Here is a 23,571-nt window from a genome sequence, read left to right as displayed (position 1 = left end):
TCCACAACACATACCTAATTGATACATCACATAAGAAACAGTCAGTATAAACCAAGAAATTTGACAGTGATCTCTCACACATTTTAAATTATGCAATTATTTTGACTTCAGACCCAACCTTATCCATAACTATCTTTAATCTAATGGGGTTACAATCACCGACAGCAAAACGCTCTCTTTCCTCGTCCTCCACCCCGCATCGTGCTGCCCTATATTAGGTTAAGATCAAGGACTGTCATGATTTAGTTGAGTGATTAAAAAAGTCACAAGGAATTGAATGGCCTTCTCTAACATGGGAACAAAAAGGAACTAAAGTAATGCTAACAAAACTATTTCTAAAAACCAGCCACTTTTCCAGCAAGACTTCATTCAGACTGCTTGCCCTTATTTAACTTTGATGCACTTAGTATCAATATTTCTTACTCAAGCTACATATTGTAGCTTATATTGCAGTAGGATGAACTAAAATATAGCCTTAATCAATACATTCATGACCAATGGCTGAAAACAGTTGACACGTAACTCCGTGCATTTATCCTGAGGGTATCACCACATTAGGTTTAACCACTAGCTATGCTTTGATGCCGAAGCAACTCAGTATAATGAAATAGCTTACAGAACCATTTAGGTGATTGAATTTAGCTTCTTATAACTTGGACATAAATAAATTCACAGCCATTTGCAATCTGGCTGAGATTTCTAATGCACATTACCATTTTACCACCTTGGTGAATCTTCTCTGAAGGTACAACTCGGCCAGACAGAGAGTGTAACTCGGTATCAAATTGGAGACCCCAATCAGAGAGCTCCTTCTGTACATTATCATCCCTGTTTTTAAAAATAAGAATAAAAAATTCATTGCAATCTAATAACAGCAAGTCTGTAAAGTCCACTTTAGTTTTAGTCATTGCAGAAAAGAAATTCAGAACAAAGTGTAACACAGGGCTCAGGACATAAGTGACTATTTTGATAAAATGTGCTGCTATCAAGAGAGCCATAACTATCCCATGAGTTTAAAAAGGAGACCAGGTGAACACAGAAAATAATCTGATGATGCAGAGAGCCAGAAGGCAGAATGAAACGGAGTGTAATAACTGGCAGTGAATAATTTTCAAAATGGCCCATTTCGGTGTCGTATATTCTTTGGACATTGAATAAGTTACACAAATTAGTTCTATAATTGTTGTATTCCAACTCCAGACTGATTGAGACACTAGGATTTTAATTACAGTACATCAGCTTAACGTAAGCAGTGCAACCAGGTTCAGATTCCCGTCCCAATGTTGGCTTGGCTCAAACTATGAAGGCCAAGGAAAATTTGGTAGAACTGACTGCAGTAAACAGTGAAATTTAAAAGAGACAAAAAAATAGAAATTCCTGGAAAAGCTTAGCAGTACTGAGGAAGGGTCACTTGACCCAAAACGTTAACTCTGGTTTCTCTCCACAGATGCTGCTGGATCTGCAGAGCTTTTGCAGCAATTTCTACTTTTGTCTCCGCTTTACAGCGTCCACAGTTCTTTTGGTTTTTACTCGGGAAAAAAAGTGAGTTCACTTTAATCTGCTGACCTAAGTAACCAATAGAATCAGAAAAGACAATTAAAGACAACTGAAATTTAAAATTGTACCATAGTCCACTGAAAGAAATGGTTTCAATATTTTACGACAATGGGCCACATTTCAAAATTTTCATTTCCATACTTCTGATCATCAGATCTGTTGTCCAAACTTTCATTTCATTTAAGAACATACTTTTGAATGTAGTCCATGAAACGCCATAACCGCTGTTCTCTTTGTTTTGGTGTTAATCTTGTATGCACAGACAGGTCTCTCATAACATTGAAATCTGAACGTATTTTGTCAGTCATTCCTACAAATTAGAATGAAAGAAAACATGAATGTATATTGGTGCCTTTCACACAAAGCATTTTCTAGCCTATTGTGTTTCTTTATAGTGCAGTTATTGTTGTAATGTAGGAAACAGTAGCCAATTGCATTTGGCAAACTCTAAACAGCAAAGTGTCTATGACCAGATCATATGTTTTTGTGGTGTTGATTCACGGATAAATGTTGAAAAAGATATTGGATAATTTGCTTGTTCTTCTTCAATGAAATTATTCACCCAAGGAGGCTGCTGGGTCTTTGGTTAAACAGTTTTTTGAAGCAGTAGTGCAGTGTTCTGTCAGCACTGCAGTTTCACTTAAGATTTTTGCATTTAAGCTCTGGTGTGCAACAGAACCTTGTTTACTCACAGACAAGTGTTGCTATGGTAGGTAACACTATAAGCCAGTCAAAATATCTATACTGAACGCCTTTGCTGAATCAACTGCAGCTGCGTCTTCATGAGATATGAATTGAACCCAGACAAGGGCATGAGAGGGGTGCAGCCAATTTTTAATGTTGATTCAGGCACACAGTTCTGCATTCACATGCTGCAACTCTGAAGCTTATTATTCATTAATGAAAGTGCAGCTAATGCAGCAGATTATCCCCTCATGCCAAGGCCTATCTTTAGTACAGATCAAATACTCAGCACACAAACAAGTAGTCCCTTGGATCAGCATCCTTCAATTCACAACCACTGATGTAAATCTATGATATTTTACAGCATTTAACCATAATTATCAGCACATGCTAAGTTACAACTTTAAAATTCTGGTTTACTACTTTAAGATTTCCTCCTATCAACTCCCAGAATGAAAAATGGGACCAAGCTACAGAGACAAAAAGGTCGCAGGTGTACTTCTCTTCAGTACAGTTAGCCAATCTCAAAAATCATGCTTCAGAGACTTAAAGGTAATGAACTATTTCAAGGCCATGCCATTAGAATGTGAAAGTATGAACAAGATGCACCCCATGACATGGAACATGCTTTCAAACTGTGTTATGCACCAGAAATAACTATTACAAGTTGCTTCAAATTAGTCCATCTTTCCAATCCTATTACCTGTGAGATAGCAGAGCTCTGGAATGAGGCATATGGGTCCTACAGTAGTACCTCCAGGTCCTTGCCTTTTGGGCTGACTGATGAGCACTGGCTGGTTCAGATCAGTGATGTCAGTACTATATTGCTATGCAAAAATTTAAAAAAAAAAAACAGGTGTAACTCAAATTTTCCCAGATTCCCAAAATACTAAAGCCAACCTATCAATATACTGGTCAATAAATTACAGAAGAAATTGAGATGTCAGAACTTTCTCTTTTTAACTGAAGATTAATGCAACGTGGTTGTACCTTCTTGTAATAATCTACGTAGCTGATTTGAGATCCATCTGTCTTTTTAAAGGTGTTTCGTGGGTTCTGAACCCAATCAACATCATCGATTCGGTAAGTCTTGTTGTTGTACCTAGGAGTCACCATGATGACTAATGAATTGATGAACAAGTACATTGCTATGATTCAAACTGATTTTACTACTGGCCAAGTCAGATCCCAGAATAAAATCTGGCTTGATAGATTTTGATTTTATTTAATATGATGGTCATTCATTGCATGACATGTACACAAGACTGTTTCATTGAAGGAAAGCTGCAAACATTTATTACATAGACAGGGGAAAAAACAAGCTTTTTAAATATAGAAACAAAGATGCAAGATCATAAAATTACGGCCAGTTTCATCTATTCCCCAAAGTTATCACACTAGTATTTCAAATCTTGAGAAAAGACCTTCTACCGACTCTTTAGGTTTGACTTAACTGCTTCTTTCCCAGTTCTGCTGGGTCTTCCTTACACAAGCACTCATGAAACTGAAAGGTTGTGTAATAAATGTGTCAATTTCTGGAAGTTTCAGCACTTAAACTTTTACACCAAGGTAAAAAGCTCTCCTGAACTGTCCTATAGTTTCTTGCAAGGATGGAATATATGGGGAGGCAATGGCCTAGTGGTATTATCGCTGGACTGCTAATCCCTAGGTAATGTTCTGGGGTCCCAAGTTTGAATCCCACCATCTTCCATGGTGAAATCTGAATTCAACAAATATCTGGAAATAAGAATCCAGAAACCATTGTCGATTGTTGGAAAAACCCATCTGGTTCACTAATGTCCCTTTCGGGAAGGAAATTACCACCCTTACCTGGTCTAGCTTACAAGTGACTCCAGACCCACAATTAAGGATGGGCAATACATGCTGGCCTCACCAGTCACATGCTTATCCTTTGAATGAATAAAAGATATTATGTGCTTTCAACCCCAAACAGATCTCCTTCAAAACTGTCCTAAAAGCTTCCAGTCCTGGGTGTTTCCAAACTAAAATCAATCCTTGGTTATTCTAAACCAAAAGCAAGCTATTGTCTTTACAAGGTTTACTCCCAGTCATAAACCTCAGTGTGGATCCAAGGGGCTTGAAATCCATTGGCTCTAACACACACCGAATTAGGTCACAGAAGGATTCTGGTTTTTTCTTTTCCCCAAAAGGGTAAATGTACATCCGTATGCCACTAGCTTGAAATCCAACCCATATTTAGAAAAATAAACATATACACCATTCCTCACAAGATCATAAAAATGTGCTACATTTAAGGAAGGAACAGCACAAAACAACAAATTATAGCGCTGCAAGACTCTGATGTGAAGTAAAGCACCCAGATATCCTCATTCAGAGGAATTACATCTTACCTGGTAAGAACTATGACTCCGATTAGCTCCTTGGAGCAGGCTTCCTGAAACTGGTGTTCACCAAACTGCTCATATAACTGATACATCACATCAAGTACAGTTTCGCTTCGCAGAATCTTGTGACTGACATCTGCACATAACATGACACTGTTCTCGTACTGCAGAATTGACGTGGTGTATCCTGGCCAAACCATGATTCTGTAATAGTGGAAAATGTCGCTATGTTTACCACAGTTTTAAAAGTTCCCACACTTCATCCCCTTGTGAAATTTAGTTTGGTTTTAGTTACATCTGAATACAATTCCCATCACCTTTCTCAATTCCTATGACTATAGCTGTAGCAATGACAGGCAGCCTTTTAATCTGTAATTCTATCCTGCTGTCAATGTAGCCACTAGTGGAAAGGTTTAATTATGGTTTGGTTTGAGAAAAAAGTTATGTAGATTTATGAGCCGAAATACAAAACAAACTATTTGGAATTGAGTGTTTGAACACCATAATTCAAAATATCTTTGACTTCTAATACAGCTACAACTGAAGACTAGACAATCTGTACTCACCCAGTAAGAGAAGATTCATGAGCACAATACATCTAAGTGTTACTTTTGCAATTAGGTCTCATACCTGTGCTGCGGAATCATAATGGGATCCTGAGGGTTGTAATAGTTTCGGCCAATTTGCTGCAAGGACATCATCTTTAAAAGCCTGCAAAAAAATTCAAAAATTTTGTTAAGGAATGGTGACAACTCTATTGAGTCTGTTTAACACAGCAGGTACAAAAGGAATTCTAGTTAAATTAGACCAAATGTAAATTTCTCAGACTCCAACTTCAGTTTTCTCACTGAGGCAACACTTCTTTCCTGTATGATTAGATAAACTTCCGATTATTTAAATCTCAATTATAAAACATCACAAGATCAACCCGGCCCAATTGATTTGTTTTTTGATCAGCCGGTTATCTGACAAGCAGTGAACCCATGCCATATCTAACGTCTCGCAAGTGGAATATTCTTCCAAGTAAGAGTTTGTTTTGCATAAAATTAGTGCTAATTTCACTTTTGATCCTAGCCCTCTCCAGTATCTGGAAGATGTCACTCTTCAGGCCTACTTGAGCACCTGGAAAACAGTTTGGTGTACCAAAATGATAAATGTTTAAATCCCAAAGGGAAGAGGCTCGATTCAACTTGGAGTGTCATGAAGTCCCAGATTCATTTTTTTGCAACAAACGGAGCTATCCTACTAAGGCCTGCACTGGTACAATTGGAGTAAGATATTTTAGACCTCACAGTCCTCAATAGTTTCCAGGTCAAAGATACCTTTTAAATTGCTTACCTTCTGAACACAATGTTGTAAAACTGAAGGCACGTTGGAGATGTCGGAGGTAATTCATTCGTCAAAGTAACCGTTACCTTCACATTCTGGCCATCACGTGTCTGGCTCAGTAGTTCAGTGACCTTACAATTGAAGAACAGGTGACAAATTCTGTTAAAATTCAAACTTTTTTCGCATGTTTAACAGCAAGCTCATCCCTATTATGGGAATTACTACCCTCAAAGTTTGAGGAACTATCTTTCCAATGGCTTCTGAATGAATGTAGGTTCTGGGACTCAGCGGCTTCCATTCGGAATGTCTCAATGCCTTAGTCAACAAGCTCACAATGATAATCCAGTCAGAGCTGAGGGAGACCTATACTGTTGGAAGGATCATCAAATGGAGGTCACATTCACTCTTGCAAGTAGATGCAGAAAGATTTCCTGACACTATTTTGAAAAGAAAGGCAGACACCCCAGCCGTTCCACCCAATATTTATCCCTCAAACAACATCGTCTGTTCAATAATTCATTGCTATTTGCAAAAGCTTGCTATACCTAAATGAGCTGCCTTTCTTTTTATTATTTCGCAGAATAGTACGCTGTTGGTTAAGTCAGCATTTATTGTCCACCCCAAATGCTTTGGAGAAGGCAATGGTGGCTGCCTTCTTGAACTGTTGCTGTCCGTGTAGTCACACCCATAATGCTCTTAAGGAAGTAATATCCAGGATTTTGAACCAGTGACACTGAAGGAATGGTGATAAAGTTCAAGACCGTATGGCGAGTGGCTTGGATGAAACAAATTGGTAGCATTTTCATACATCTGCTTCCCTTGCCACTCCAAATGGCAGAGGTCATGGATTGGAAAATGACAAAGGAGGCTTGATAAATTGCTGCAGTGCATCCTGTAGATGCTACACACTGCTGCTACTGAACATCGGTGTTTCCTACATTGCAACAGTGACTACACTTCAAAAAGTACTTCACACAAGAGAAGAAATAGACTATACTGCCAGTCAAAACTGCCACAACTGTCAACAAAATCATGGTTAATCTTGGGCTTCATAACCACTTTCCCACCTGCTCTCTATATCCTTCAATTCCCAAGACCAACAATCAATCTACCTCATCTTTAGGGAGAAAGCAGAAGAGTTACTGGACCCGAAATACTGACTTTTCTCCCCACAGATACTGCCAGATCTGCTGAGTTTCTGCAGCAATGTGTCTTTGTTTCCTTATAATACAATTCAGTCTCTGGCAGTTGATCAGAAGAAAAACATCAGTCCATTGTTTTTCTTTTCATTCCACTCAAACACTAGGCTCCTTTTTCTTCTTTTCAAGAATAATTACATTTCCAATACAGTATCATGAAGACTCAACTTGAAACTTACTTTCTTTTCCAGTTTTTTAGGCAGGAATAAGACCGACCCATCAAAAACACGAGTTGTACCAAGAATTTTGTCATGCATAAACAATAGCACTGTTCGCAAACGTCTTGATTCCATTTGAGGATTATAATCCACGTGGTACTGATATAGAGCCCACTGTGGGCGAGAGCTTAGGCGAATATAGTTTGTTATCAGTCGTATTAGACTTCCAGAAATACCTGAAAACATAAAAAGATTAATGACTCCCTGTATGACAACAGTAACAATGCTTCAGAAATACTTCATAACCTGAACTAATCTGGGACATCCTGAAATCATGTAAGCAAAATGGTTTACTTCTGCCCCTATAACCTATGTCTAACAGCAGAAGTTGTCAAAGAGATGGCGCCAAAGTAGAGAATCCAAGGAAAGCTAAGGAATAACTGATTATTATTTTCCAGAATTCTACAGAAAACTGTCTCAACGCTGAAGGAAATGAAATGGTACACCTCCTTAAAGTAAAAGATTAAGGGCAAAGAGTAAACATGGGAATTAATGGGAAAATGCTTTTAAAAAAAAAATCAAAGAATTAGATTTTGCTGTCTGGACTCAAACATTGGTAAACATATTTTTAAGGATTCGACACATGAAGTTGTAGAGGTCTGCAATGTGGTATTTCGGATTTACAAGTGAAAGATTTGAATTTAGAAACAAGACAAATATGCTGATGTATAGCATGACAGACGATTTCAAGATAGACTAGATGAGATGTAAATAAGCAATATTTCTTGGAACAAGGATACAATAACCTTAAACTGCAAAAAAGACAGAAAAGACTGATTTAAAAACAGAGCTTAAGATGGCGCAAGTATACTATAAACAAATACTAGGTTCTGTATTAAGAGACATAGATCAAAAAAAAGCAAAGACAGATCATTTCAACAGAAGACAACTTGGATCATAATCAGAATATTCTGCAACTTTGGGCATCCAAAGAGGAACAAAAGGCTGTAAACAAGGTACATATTTTGATTGTCGCTACTTGTTAAAATTAGATTATAAAAGGAGCAAAAATTCAAAAAAATTCTTAATGTTAAGAACAGTTAGCAACTGTGAATATCCTGTTCCAAACCGTTGCTTAAACAATAGTTGCTTGAAAGACAGGGCAAGATTGAAAAATGGATTTCACTAGGTAGTGAGGAGAAAATCAGCAGACTTATTGTGTCAAAAGATAAGATTCTGTGTTATAACAGTTTATGATTCTAATGCTCCCCAACCGAATACTAGACATTTAAGACTCCAAATAGTTAAAAATGACCAAAGCCACATCTGCTACGTCCACCTTATAGTGTAATTCTGCCAAAGTGGAGTGTTTAGCAAGATTAAATCAGACAATTTTCCCCCAAAAATAGTGTGCCACCCAAGTAAGAGGTGCAAATGCAAGTAAGTGCAATAGACATTAAGATTTGGAAGAAACCAAGTGCCTAAAGTCCTGTGTTATTGACCTAATTATACTTCACTTATGATTTCATCAATGCATAATGATTCCTATTTACTATGCTGATCCAGTGTTACTTTGGAGCTATTATTTCACTAGTGAGCACGTAGTATCATTTGTACAGTGCTGGTTGCTTGATCTGGTTTGCTTACAGCAACTATAGCAAGACAATTTGTTTGTTCTACTGCAAAAGACACGCAAAAAAAAAATGTTATGCTGAATCCTGAAAAACTAGAATGAATTCGAAAATGGCCTTCAAAAGCTGGAAGGTTAGGAAAAGTAGACAAAGTCAAAATTTAAACAACTGTGGAGTGAGCAAATCAGAAAAAGTGAATTGGATGAAATTAATAGACAGAAATAAAGTATAAAAGCTAATGGAATTTTTTGCTGCAAGTAGTTACTTATAATTTTTAGGGCTAAAAGGAATCAAAGAGTATGGGGGGAGAAAAGCAGTAACAGGTTGGTTAGCCACGATCATATCGAACAGTTCAGCAGGCTCGGATGGCCTATTTCTGCTCCTATTTTCTTCGTTTCTACCTTTGATCTAAAACAAGCAATTTGATCATTTTTCCATTCAGTGGAAGTAAATGGGTTACAAGAAAAAAACTTAGCACATGATAAGAGATTTAACTATTGAAAGTGATAATCAACATAAGCAACCTCAAATTAAAACTCAACTGCTCTACTCCAGCATTTACCAGTTTTGGACTCCTTGACATGCTCCATTGCCTTCCTCGTGTTCACTCCAAGATCATGCAAGTCTCGCCGACGTCCACCTCTTTCTGCCAATGACATCTCTTTAAATCCAGCAGATATCACCTCAACAACTGCCATATTTGCAGGAAACAAGAATAAGTCAAACAATTAAAAGCCCAGAAGAATTACTTTACTAAGCTTGAGAAATTTCAACTAAGCCCTTTCATGTCTACTTTTCATTTGCAGTGGATGCTAAAGAGAAATATTTATGACCTACATTTACAGTTGCACAAACTCATTGCTCTATAGACAAAACGACAGAATATTAAATTTCTAGAGGCAACCACTCAGGCATTCTACAAACAGGAAAGACATCCAACATAACTCTTACAGAAGAAATACTTCAAATGTGATATGTGTTATTATGTCTAATTATCATCAGGCATTTCTTTTTAAGCCTTGAATTTAAGAATATTGATAGCAAATGGTTGACTTCACTTGAAATAGGAAAACCAGTGAAACAGTATTTGAAAGATTTTTGTTTAAAAATAAGCAATGTGCAATCTACCAGGTTTGCATGCTGTGCAAACGTTGAGGTCACCAAGATTCAACATGTTGAACAAAAATGTTTAATGAATACAATCGCTTCACTAACGTTCTAGTTGAGACAAGAATGGAATAAGTTATGCAATAATGCCACAAGGCAGTTAGTAAGATTCATACCAACCAAAAAGCTCCAGCAAGTTTCTAAAGTGCAGATTCATCATTGTAGGTGTGACCTGTACCTGGCTACATAAGGTGACTTGTACCTGAACATACTAACCAGTCCACGCTTGGTTACAAGATGGCAGACAGAAGCTAAGCAAAATGGTACCTCTGAACAGAACTGCTAGAAGGTCAGTAAAAGAACGCTGTATGTTCCCATTCGAGACAGTTCTGATACAAGGATGCCTTAGGACAGATAAATGACCAATTCCAGCTTTATTAAATAAAGGATGATTGTCCCAGTAAATGAATGACATCAGGTGCAGATTAGGTCCTCAAGCAACTGCAAGGCCAACAGCTAAAGTTATTTCGTAGTAAATAGTTGCCTCTTTGAAGCTGCCTGCAATGTTAAATAGTTTCTAGCTAAAGATGCTCTAATCATAGAAGTCGGTTTCAATACATAACCAGGATATAATACAAGCCTTAAAAAAAATTTAAGCTTAGATGTAAAGGTTAACTAGCCTTAGAAGAAACCTTCTCTTATGCCCTGAACAAGATAGATTGATCACAACCTATAAATTACAAAATTCTAACAGCAGAAGTAGTTGTATAACATCACACTTACAATTAACTTTGTAACAAAACTTAACCTTATAGCAATGAGTTAAAACTAACCGACTTATTTTTACGTTATGTAATTGGGACAGTGGGGAAAATAAAAGGAGTAACTGAGTGTGATAAAGGACAGCACCAAAATTCAACAGGTAATAGAATTTGAGCTGTTCTTAGAGATAAACAAGCCTGAGAAAGACCTGAAGGAGTATAGCCAATAAATGTTTGGAATGCGAATGAATAGCATGCATAGAAAGATCAAGGTCTACAGACTACAACGTCGTGCTAATATCATAAGATCATAGGAACTTGGGCTGTCCATATATGTGCCTGTCGTTGATTAGGTGTCCCACAGGACTGGGTGTCTGGATTAAGGGGAAGGACAGTGACTATGTTGTATTTGATTACTGTAACACAATGTATAAAAATGCTGTATTTCTTTGTAAAAGCAGAGCGTGTCATTGATCTAACTTCCAAAGCCAGATTTGGGGGAAGATCCTTTGGCCCACTCCCTGCATAAACCAATTTCTGCTTGAATAAACATCTTCCAGTTGCCAGAATCCTGCCTGCCTCCTGAGTCGGGAGAAATGCTCCTACAATTATGCATCTATGACGTTACACAGCTTCAGCCTCGACCAAGAGAAACTTGAGAGACAACTAAACAAATATTTCTGCATGCACAAATACCCCCCATTTTCCATTCAGAAGCATAAAGTACAGTTAGAGATTATTTACACATAGAAGTTATGAAATTTATTCTATTAGGATAGACATTTTATCAAAGCCTCACCATCTTTGCGTCCCACTGCTCCAGAGGACCCCCTTTGTCGACCACGCCCAAGCAGTTCGGGTTCCCCTGCAGTGACAGGTCTTGTTGGAGCTGGTATTGGAGCAGCTGCCTACATTTTAAAAGTACAAAATAGACCTACATTTATTTCTGAAGCAATCAGTTTTCTTAAGTCACTGTAGACCCACTAGCCTTTCAATGGCTGCTTGTGATTGGAATTGGTTTTAAAGGTTCAGACACAGGTAGAACTGATATCAAATTAAGTGCCGTGCTCAATTATATTAGTAAATTCAATCATCCTTTCATCTCAGGCAAACCATCAACCTTTGTGCCCATTTCTCTATACATGTGCGTTTTGACAAAAGAAAGCTGAACAAAGATGGCAGTCATGAAGTTGAACACGAATCACCCAACTGAGCTTGTGCTGCTATAAAATGGCATTAAAACTGACCCGCACTTCAATCCTGTTATTCACTTTGCTCCACAGCCAAAAATCTATTGAAATTTCAAATGATCCAGCGGAACCAGCTGCTTGAAGATGAGTGTTCAAGTTTCTACATAACGTGGTAAGAGACAGTGCTTCTTGATTTCATTCTGAATTGAACTAGCACTAATTCTAACAATAAACCCAATTTCAAGGACTCAATGGCAGTGTTAGTGCCCCACCTCTGAGCCCAGGTTCAAACCCCATTTGCTCCAGAGGTGTGTCACAACATTTTAATTAACCTGCTCAGACATAACAAAACCTAATTCCAAAGAGACTTTTGGCACATTGATTGTGTCTCTGCCTCTGGACCAGAAGGACTGCATTTAAGTCCCACCTGCCTGAAAGGTGTGTCATTGTTTGATCAGGTTGATTAAAATAGCTATATTCCATTCACTCCAGCCTGGTAACTGATTATCCCTCAACCAATAAAAGTAGATTATCTGGTCATTTACCTTCACTATGATTCAGAACTTGGCTATGCATCAATGGTGATTATTTTAACCTCACTGTAACAATACCTACACTTCAGAAGTGATGCCTTGACTGCAGTGCCATATGCCCTTTGCCCTATTTACATTCCAGTCCTAAGATGTTCATAAGATGTAGAAGTAGGCCATTCAGCCCATCATGTATGCTCTGCCATTCAATGAAACCATGGCTGATCTAATAATACTCAACTCCACTTTGCTGCCTTTGCACCACAACCTTTAATTCCCTGACAGATTTTTAATCTATACATCACAGCCCTGAATATACTTAATAACCCAGTCTCCACAGCCCTCTGTGGTAAATTCACTAGCCTCCAAAGAAATTCTTTATCTTTTTTAAAATGTGATGCCTTATTCTGAGATTATGTTACTTCAAGATGCTCCAACAAGAGAAGAGGAAACAACGTTTTCGCATCCAACCCGTCAAATCTCCGAAGAATCTTGTTATGTTTCATAAAGTCAGAGAGTCCTCCAGCATGGAGACAGACCCTTCGGCCCAAACTGGGCCATGCCGACCAAAATGTCTACCCACACCAACCCTATTTCCCTGCACTTGGCCCATATCTTTCTAAACCTTTGCGATCCGTGTATTTGTCCAAATGCCTTTTAAATGTTGTTAATGTACCCATCTGAATCAATTCCACTGGCAGCTCATTTCATATGTGTACCACCCGCTGCATAAAAAAGCTGCCCCTCAGGTTGCCATTTATTCTTTCCCTCTTACCTTAAACTGATGACCTCTATAGTCCTTGATTTTCCAACCCTGGGAAAAACTCTCTTCAATAAGGCTGTCTTCCATTCTTCTTAGTACCAACGAGTATAGTACTCAAGCTCTTCTCATAAGACAGTTCCTCCATACCTGGGTATCAGACTGGTGAACTTTCTCTCTGGACTACCTCAAATGCCAAATATCTTTCATTAGAAGGGGCCCAAAACTGTTTACTGTATTCCGGCTGGGGCCTGATTAGTGCCTTTTTGGGTTTAGTAAAAGCTCACTATATTTTCTCCATTCCCTTTGAAATGGAAGGTCAACATCCATTTGTATTGTCTATTACATAGCGAAGTTGCTAATTGAGAGATTCATGAACATGGCCTCCTAAATCCCTCTGTTCTGTAGCTTTCTTCATTTACACAATATTCAGCTCTTTCATTCTTCCTGTCAAAGTGTATAACCTCACATTTTCCCACATTATATTTCATCTGTGAAGTTTTTGCCCACTTGCATAACTCTGCAGACTTCTCATCCTCACCACGTCACAATTATTTTTGTCTCATTGCAAACTTGACTTCAGTACATTCACTTTTTTTAATGCAAGTCATTTATACAGTCATTCCTCTGTACTCACGAGAGTTCCATTCCAGAGAACCTCCATGAATGAGGAAATTCATGGAGTGTGGAGCTCATTAAAAATAGATTTAAATGGTTAAAAACATTGCGGACATGCAAATTTTCCCTTTTGTTGTTACTTATTTTTTGGCATGGATAGGTCAATTCGAAATTTGAGATTCCGTGGACATAGAGGATTGACTGGATGTTTTAATTAAACGTGGCCCTAGCACAAACTCCTGTAACACTCTACTAGTGGTCCTGTTTTAAATAAAACGGCTCTTGGGCGCAGTGGAAATGTCCCCACTGAGACCAGAGGGTGCAAGTCCCACCTGCTCCAGACACATCACAATATGTCTGAACACATTCATTAAAAGTGACCATAATTCCATAAGTTTTTGGAAACTTTTGGATAAGGACAAGAGTGGACCTCAGATGAAGGTGTTAAATTGGGAGAAGGCCAACCTTGAATTAGGCAAGAATTGAAGAATGTGGAGTGGGAGTGGCTGTTTGAGGATATCTGACACGTGGGCGTCTTTTAAGGACCAGTTGATTAGAGTGCAGGGCAGGCATGTCCCTGTTAAAATAAAGGACAGGGATGGCAGGGGAAATTATCAGCTTAGTCAAACAAAAGGAAAAAGAAGGAAGCGTATCTAACTCTGGGCAACTAAAAATAGACAAAATCCTTGAAGAATAGAAAAAGCAGGATGGAGCTCAAACAGAGTTGGAGGGATAAAAGGGGCAATGAAAGGTCCTTGGCCAGCAGGCTTAAGAAGAATTCTAAGGCATTTCATACATACATTGGGAGCAAGAGGGTAGAGGGTAGCAAGGGAAAGAGTAGGTTCATTCGGGGTCGGGGGGTTGTGTGTGGAAACAGGCATAAACCTTAATGGAGTACTTTACATTGGTATGTACCAAAGAGCAAGATGTTGAGGTTAGGAAAAGGTGTGTGATAGCATGTCAACATAATGGAGGATGAAGTATTGGTTGTCTTGAAATACATTAAGGTATACAAGTTCCCAGGCCAGACAGGATCTATTCCAGGATACTGTGGGAAGCAAGGAAATATCTGGGGCCTCAACAGATATTTTATCATCTTTGGCCTCAGAGGACAGGAACACTTCGGAGCATTCACACACAGTGTCCAACATGGTGGCACTGGCAAGGTAGGCAGCATTCGGGCTCCTGGGCTCGTCCGCTCCAGATGGTTGCCTTCTCCATTCTTTCCTTAGCACTTTTTTTTGTCTTTTCTTAGTCTTCATCTTCTTCCTGTCAGTGGTGGCAGAGGGGAGCAGCCAGACAGGTACTCTTAGCGAGACGGAAGCCTGGTCTGGAAGAGAAGCCAGGGAATCCTGGTGGGCCCAGAGCAGGGACTCCAGGTATCAGTAAGGTAGCAGCTTCAGCAAAGCCAAGGACTCCTGGTTGTGGTGGGCCTGAAGCAGGGACTCCGGGCATCAGCAAGGTGACAGCAGAGCTAGGGACTCCTAATTATGGTAGGCCCAGAGCTGGATCTCCTGGTTGAAGGCAAATGTGAGTCCAGCATAGGACCCAACGTCAGCAGCTCATTGGCGGGGTGGGTCAAGTGACAAAGAGATGGTGCCTGAAAAGTGCTTTCTCTGACATTGGGCAGTCCAGCGCAGTTGGCAGCGCGGACATCGTTGGTCAGCCAGCTCAGGGGTCAGGATTCATTGTGGAGGCAGTGGAGTGAAGGTGGACTTTCTTTCAGCTTTGTCTTTTTATTCTTGAAGTATTCAAATAAGGCTGGATTGGAGTAACAGTTGAAGCTTGTCACCATATTTTACCCTGTTGCTCATTGTAGAATATAAGTGACAAGAAAATCATAGAGGAATCTGTGCAAACAGGTCCACAGATCCCCATAAGGGGCAACATGGTTGGATAAGGTGAGCAAGAAGGTATACAGCACACTTGTCTTCATCGGCAAGTTATATTACAGCTGTACAAAATAATAGTGTGGCGACCAGAACCATGCACAATATCAGAATGATGTGGATGCTTTGGACAGGGAGCAAAGAAGGTTTACCAGGATGTTGCCTGGTGTGGACGGTTTTAGGTATGAGGAGAGAATGGATAAACTCGGATTTCAACTCGGAGGCTGAGAGATGACCAGATGGAGGCCTACAAAATTATGAGAGGCATAATGACAATCCACCCTTTCTCCCAGGGTGGAAAGGTCAGCTACAAGGGAGCAGATATTCAAGATAAAAGGGGGAAGGCTTAAGGGAGTAGTGCAGGAAAAATTTTTCCAGAGGGTGGTGGGTGCCTGGAGAGCAATGCCAGTGGACGTTGTGGAAGTAGGCACGTTAGCAACGTTTAAGGTACATCTCGATAGACACGAATGGTAGGCGACTAGAGGTATAAAAACCACATGTGGGCAATAAGTAGAGGGTCTAAAAGGTTAGGAATTGGCACGGGCTCAGTGGGCTGAAGGGCACATTCCTGTGCTGTAGTGTAGAAAAGTACTGATATTCTGCAAGGGAAAAAGCAGACAGGGTTATGATAATTAAAGTAAACTCCTTCAAGTGATTATCCCTTTGACCTGCATTATCATTTTATGTAATTTGTTCTCAATTTCATTGTCCTGGTCTCTCTTTCCACTCTCCATGGCCTTTCCCAAAACTGAGTGCAGATGACGTGTGCCAGGTGAGGTTTCCACAGGCTACGACAAATATTTCTTTCAATTCATAGGATGTGACAGTAACTGGCTGGATCGGCACTTATTGCTCATCCCCAGATCTCCTTGAGAAGGTGGCGGTCAACTGCCTTCTTGAACTGCTGCAGTCCACATGATAAAGGCAGACCTAACGATGAAAAATATTTCTAAACCTATGGGAGGGAATTCCAGGAGTATTTGATAACAAAGACGTTTATAAAAGTGAGCAGATATCAGTGTACAAAATAGCTGTTATCATCACACTCTTGTGCTGCAACAAGACCTGGACTGTTCACTAGCAACACGCAAGAGCATTAAAGCGTTAGATAAATTCCAATGACTCCACCTCATTCTCTGGATTCAACACGAGGACCAAACAAATTAGTGTCCTTCTTGAAGCCATTTCCACTAGCAGTCAGACAGAACTCCTGCACATTCCACTGCTTTATGGGATGCCCTGCCAGTTCAGTCCCACTGCAGAAACTCACAACCAAATAAATGGCATTCTCGAATCAAGGGACAGTTGCCAGCGTGCTAGGATCTGACCAAGGATTGGTTTAACTGAAGCATTATTATCTCATTAGTGCATTCCAATCCCTTTGGCCAAAAGCCAAAATTCCATTCCAAAACCCAGGAAAGTATACAAATCAGGCAGCTCACAATATTGCTAATAATGGATTAAGCAACGGCACACACGTGTACGTGTGAGAAACAAGTGCAGGTTTGCGCACTGGCTTACAATTGGAGCAAGACTAGCCAAGGAAAGGTTGCATTCCCCAATGACTAACACCACCCTTGTCTTCCCACATGACCGCAGAAGGTGCAACACCTGCCCTTTCACCTCTTCCCTGCTCACCATCCAAGGGCCTAAACAGTCTTTCCAGGTGAAGCAGCATTTCACCTGTACCTCCTCCAAGCTGGTCTATTGCATTTGCTGCATCCAATACGATCTACTCTATGTTATAACAAAGAATAATACAGCACAGGAACAGGCTCCTTGGCCTTCCAAGCCTGCACCAACACATTCTATCCTTCCATACTAAAACTGTCTTCACTTACAGGATCTGTAAGCCTTTACTCCCTTCCTACTGTATTCATCCAGGTGCTTCTACAATGCCGTTATCGTGCCTGCTTCCACCACCTCCTCTAGCAAAGCATTCCAGGAACCCACCACCATTTGTATGAAAAACTTGCCTCACACATCTCAAACTTCTTCCCCCTTGCACCTTGAACCTGTGTCCACTACTGATTGACCCCTCCACATGCTTTCCATTCTACCCATGCCATTGACAATCTTATAAACTTTATTAGGTCACCCTCAACCTCCTGCATTCCAGTGAAAACAAACCCAGTCTATCCAACCTTTCCTCATAGCTAAAATCCCCTATACCAGGCAACATCCTGGTAAACTTTTTCTGTACTCTCTCCAAAGCATCCACATCCTTCTGGTAGTGTGGTGATCAGAACTGTATGAATATTTCAAGTGTGGCCTCACTGAAGTTCCATAAAGCTGCAGCATAAATTACCTATCCTTATAGTCAATGCCCCCTCCAATGAAGGCAGGCATGCCATAGGCCATTTTTACTAACTTATCTACCTGCACTGCCACCTTCAGTTATCGGTGGACCTACACACCCAGATCTCTCTACATATCAATACTTCTAAGGGCTCTGCAATTCACTGTAAAATTTCCACCTGAACTTGACCTTCCAAAATCCATCACTTCACATTTGTCTGGATTAAACTCCATCTGCCATTTTTGTGCCAATGCCTCCGACTGTATCCTCTGATGATCCTCCTCATTATCCGCAAATCCACAAATCTTTGTATCATCCACTAACTTAATTAGACCGGCTACATTTTCCCCCAAATCAGTTACGTTGGAGGAACCAAACGCAGACTGGAAGAGTGCTTTGCAGAGCACCTCTGATCCGTGCGCAAGCATAACCCCACCCTCCCTGTAGCTGCTCATTTTGACATGCATCCTGGTCGCACGCTCACTTGTCTGTCCTCAGCATGCTGCAATGCTCCAGCAAATCACAGCACAAACTAGGAGCAACATATCTTTAGACTAGGTACTTTACAACCTTCTGGACTTACTATTGAGTTCAACGTGTTCAGATTGTGAACTCACTCCCCATTTCTTCCCTTTCTTTTAGCTTTACTTGTTTCATTCTCTGTCACCATGTCCCCTTTCCACACTCCAGTGAGACTATCTGTTCTGAGATAACAAGGTGTAGAGCTGGATGGACACAGCAGGCCAAGCAGCATCAGAGGATTTTTCTGAAGAAGGGTCTAGGCCCGAAACGTCAGCTTTCCTGCTCCTCTGATGCTGCTTGGCCTGCTGTGTTCATCCAGCTCTACACCTTGTTAACTCAGATTCTCCAGCATCTGCAGTTCCTACTATCTGAGGTCATCTGTTCTTTTCAGTTTGGCAGTTAGACCCATTGTTCTGCCACTCAAATTCTGATCACTAAAAATGCACTATCAACATCCTTTCTTCCCCAGCACTATGCATAAATGCTGCGCCGCCCCCCAAACGTCATGTCAGTCATCTAGACTTGAAACGTTAGCTTGCTCTCTCTCTATAGATGCCTGGGCTGCTGTGTTTTCCAGCGTTTTTTGTTTTCACTGCAGATTCGAGCATCTGCAGTAATTTGTTCCTGTAGAACCCCCAAGTACCTCAGTACCAAGAGGGGTTCACACTGATTTTGAAACACTTTCTCACTCTAGAGATTCTGCCAGACCAGAGTTTCTCCGGCACTTTCTGGTTTTAATTCAGATTTACATCTCCCAGTATTTTGTCTTTGACAACATGCTGCCTTTAAGCTGCAACTTCACTAAGATCAGGTAGGTAATGTAATTTGTTATTGAAGCTGACTAAATTAACAGCCAAAACAAAGGCAAAAATTAAACAATAGCTCCTTGAACTAAAGTGCATTTAATTCCATGGATAACAAAACCTTACAATATAGTAAAATGTGCATTTAACCCAAGAACTGTTAGAACCTCAGTACCTCAAATACAAAAATATGGCAATTCCATGTAAAAATACTAAGACAGGAAAAGAAAAATACTGTAGATGTTGGAGATCTGAAATAGATTTAATACTCAGCAGGCCAGGCAGCAGTGGACAAAGAGCAAGCTAATGCTTCAGGTCCATTAACTCTGATCACAACATTCTACAAAGGACTAAAAAGTTAGGATCACTTTTGACTTTCTGGTATCACAGCTACAAGACTAGCTGTTGAGAAACAGAACGGCGTCTGACAAAACAAGCACACATGAAGGATCATAATTTACAGGGGGGAAACGTTTTCAAATTGGTGTAATAGACCAAACAAAAGCTGGAACCCATCAAGCCACATCCCTTCACAGGGAGGGCAAAAGAAAACTATACGGTAAAGCACAAACATACAATTCTAGTGGGAATAAAAATAAGCTTTCACCGCATATTAAACAAAACACTGACAAATCATTAAGTCAAAAAAATAAAGCAGTGAAATGGGGACAACTTTCTAACCAAGTTACCGATGAAAGCTATTTTATCATAAAACAAAGTTTTAAAACACTATTAGTCTCATTGGAAAACATTTTAAAGTTAATTTGTTGAATAAGATGCAACTGAGTTTTTAAATGACATACTGCCATTTGTTGAACCACTTTTTTGACTTCCATAATTGTAATATTTATGCCTTTAAAACATGGAGTGACATGAACAAGGACAATCAACACTTCTCACTTCCTTGTTGCAGTGACAATTTTTCAATGTAATTAGCTATTTAGCCTGCATGAAGGCATCACTATTGTTGGAAGCCAGAGATCCTTCATGAGAACAAAACTACAAGTCATACAACACCAGGTTATAATTGTCAGATCATGAAGGAGGAGCAGCGGTCCAAAACCTTGAGATTTCAAATAAACCTGTTGGACTATACAACCTGATACTGTGTGACTTCTGACTTTGTCCATCCTCGTCCAACACGCACCTCCACATCAGGAGAATAACATTGACACTGGGAAAGGAGAATTCCTCACCCCCAGTCATTGGCTTTTTGTGCATAATTTTCTTCAACATTAATGGTGAGTGTTGACACTGTTGCTGACTGCAAAATCCAAGCCTGAAACTAAGTCTGAGAGTTTCAAAACTTCATTTATTTCTCAAAGATCAGTTTTCCTGGTTACAAATGACAGCCTCCCATGAATAGTTTTGCAAAACCCATGTGATATGAACTACAGAATCGTTACGCAAAAAGTAAAATACACGTGAGAGAAAATTTACTTACTAGCCTCGGAGCAACAGGCTGGGCACTTGCTTCAGGGACACGGGCCCGCCCTCGGGCCCGAGAACGTGCTCTTCCACTCATTTTTGTAAATTCAATGCCCCAGTTTTTCTCTCTGAGGAGTGAAGAGTCATGCAAACTCAGGCCATAAGAATGTACAAAATCCCCACATCAGCATTAAGGTGTCAAAGATCTCAAGAGACATATTAACAGCAAACACAATTTTCTTGAAAGACATGTGCTGGTCAGCATCCATGGCACAGCATGATGTCCAGTTCTAGTACTTGCTCTACAACAAATAAATCAAGTAGCACTGTAGGGAGAAGGGGTCAGGAAGGCTGCTTTTCAGAAGGGGCCAGTTCATGTTTTGGAGGTGGGTAAGGAGCAAAACTAAGCTCCAGCTCAGGGGTACCGGGGAAAGGAAATTCAGAGAAGAGGGTCTAGCACTTGGGGAGGGAGCGAGAGAGAGAGAGAAGGCAAACAGAAGTCCATCTGGGAAGGTGGGGAGGGACTTTGAAAAGGTTTTGGGCGTTATGGAAGAAGAATCAAAGAGTCAGCTTGTGTGGGGGAAGGAGGCAGGAAAGACCAGTTTATAAGGAGAGGGGTAAACAGAAGGCTTGTTTGCAATGGAACCCTAGAGGAGTCCTCGGCCGCAACAATTTCATAAATCCAGACCTCAAACTTGCAAGAGATTACAGCAATAATCCTTTCCCGCGCAAATGTCTTCGCCAACATTTGGCGAAATTACCACTAAAAACAATAACCGTTCATCGACCTCACCGTGAATCCGCAGCAATAACACTAGCCCCCACCCGCCCCGAGCCGCCCCGCGCCGCCCCGCGCGGCGACTAACCGCCTTCACCGTGAACCATCCAACACAGGCACGCGCTACTATCGCATCACTGCCCCTCACCCCTATCACTCCGCACAGCTCTCAAATCTAACACTTCAATTAACTTTTGTAGTCTGAATACATGCCTAATCCATTCCCTTTGCATATACCGGTAGCACCAAGCATGAGTAGTTTGATTAATTGTTCTTTTTCGATCTGGATCTATTTGACACGTGATCAGTGGAGGGATTTTGGTGTGGAGACAGAGTAGCGCGGTTTCGTGGGTAGTACGCGTGCGTGTGTAGTGTTAGGCGGGAAAGGGAAGGTACGTTTCAGCGCGTGGAAACGAGAAGTCAGAATATTGAGGAGATTTAAGTGGGAGAAGTTTTTTTTTAACAACTTCTTGTTTATTTTGTCTCAGTTGTATTTCTCTGAGAAGAAGTGGTTTCCTCACCTGTCTGTTACTAGGAGGCCAACTACTGCCCAAGCAGATTTGCACGTGAGGCACCATAAGTAATGTGTATTTTTTAAACATCAACAGTTTCCCATCCATTTGGAGAAATATAATAATGGCAATTTTTTTTATTCTTCCATGGGCCGTTGGCATCACTAGCTGGCCAGCTTTTATTGCCATTCCCTAGTTGCCCCTTGAGGTAGTGGTGGTGAGCTGCCTTTTTGAACCACTGCAGTCCATGTGTTGTGGGTCGACCCATGACGTCCTAAAGGAGGGAATTCCACGAATTTGACTCAGCAACAGTGAATGAAATAGGTCACCATTTAAAGTCAGGATGGTGACTGGTTTGGAGGGGAACTTGCAGGGGCTGGTGTACCCATGTATTTGCTGCCCTTTTCCTTCCAGGTACCAAGAATTGCATGTTTGGAAGGATATGTTGAAGCCTTGGTGAGTTACTTCTCATATCATCAATGGTGTGCACTGCTGCTGGGCCTGTGTGTTAGTTGTGGAGAAGGTGAATGTTGAAGGTGGTGGTTGTGATGCTAATTAAGCAGGCTGCTTTGTCCTGGATGGTGTAAAGCTTGAGTGTTGGAACTGTACCCATCCAGGCTAGTAGGGAGTATTCCATCACATTCCTGACTTGTGCCTTGGAGATGCTAAACAAGTTTTGTACAATTAAGAGGGGAGTTTCTTTTTGCAGAATTCCCAACCTCAATATAACACCTGGGATTTGGATCATGAGGAATTCAGTGACGGTGATGCCATTCAATGTCAAAGAGAAATTGTTAAATTCGCTTTTATAGAGTCATAGAGCACAGAAACAGACCCTTTAGTCCAACTCGCCTATGCTGACCAAGTTTCCCAAACTAAAATAGTCCCACCTGCCTGCAGTTGGTCCATCTCTGTCCAAACATTTCTTATTCATGTACTTATCCAAGCATATTTTAAATGTTGTAACTGTACCTGCATCTACCCCTTCCTCTGGCAGTTGATTCCACACACAAAAGACTATGTTTAAAAAAAAAATTGCCTCTTTTAAATCCTTCAACTCCCATCTTGAAAGTATGCTCCCTGTTGTAACACAGTCAAGAGTTCAGGATTGTGTCTTTATAGATCTGTGTCTGTGTTTGGGTAAGACAGTTTAGACTGAGTTTAACTCTGCATTTCTACTTGGATGATGCCTGTCCTTCCAATATTTGACTGAGACATCATTGAGAGTTTCCCCAGGCTGTCCCTGCCCTGGGAGTGTGAGATGCAGACACTGCAGAGGGAGCATTCCTCTGTATCTAACTTCATTCTTGACCTGCTCTGGGAGTTTTAGATGAGGACAATTTAAGGGAAGCTCTACTTTGAATCCTGTATGTGCTCTAGTGTTATTAGCTGGGAACACTGATAATGTTTCAGAGATAGTAGGAACTGCACATGCTGGAGAATCTGAGAT

The 23,571-nt window shown here is 40.4% G+C and overlaps 1 protein-coding gene across 2 annotated transcripts in view; it reads right to left on the bottom strand.

Moving 5' to 3' along the window:
- piwil1 (piwi-like RNA-mediated gene silencing 1) overlaps nt 1-21,766 on the bottom strand; it is a 39,750-nt gene extending 17,984 nt beyond the window's left edge. The window contains exons 1-12 of one of the 2 annotated variants that reach the window (XM_048611228.1): nt 21,698-21,766; nt 20,848-20,959; nt 11,592-11,700; nt 9,487-9,615; nt 7,315-7,529; nt 5,946-6,067; nt 5,238-5,318; nt 4,614-4,811; nt 3,232-3,343; nt 2,945-3,068; nt 1,750-1,867; nt 714-828 (exon numbers count right to left, since the gene is read on the bottom strand). In XM_048611228.1, coding sequence (XP_048467185.1) covers nt 714-828; nt 1,750-1,867; nt 2,945-3,068; nt 3,232-3,343; nt 4,614-4,811; nt 5,238-5,318; nt 5,946-6,067; nt 7,315-7,529; nt 9,487-9,615; nt 11,592-11,700; nt 20,848-20,928 — 1,404 coding nt within the window. In that variant the 5' untranslated portion in view covers nt 20,929-20,959; nt 21,698-21,766. Of the gene's footprint in view, nt 1-713; nt 829-1,749; nt 1,868-2,944; nt 3,069-3,231; nt 3,344-4,613; nt 4,812-5,237; nt 5,319-5,945; nt 6,068-7,314; nt 7,530-9,486; nt 9,616-11,591; nt 11,701-20,847; nt 20,960-21,624; nt 21,666-21,697 lie in introns of those variants that run through there. The other variant, XM_048611229.1, reaches the window with a different exon arrangement.
- Nucleotides 21,767-23,571: the final 1,805 nt, after the last annotated feature.

Source organism: Rhincodon typus, chromosome 24, assembly GCF_021869965.1.
Source record: "Rhincodon typus isolate 14 chromosome 24, sRhiTyp1.1, whole genome shotgun sequence".
Classification (NCBI taxonomy): Eukaryota; Metazoa; Chordata; class Chondrichthyes; order Orectolobiformes; family Rhincodontidae; genus Rhincodon; species Rhincodon typus.
This window is presented reverse-complemented; position numbering and strand designations above follow the sequence as displayed.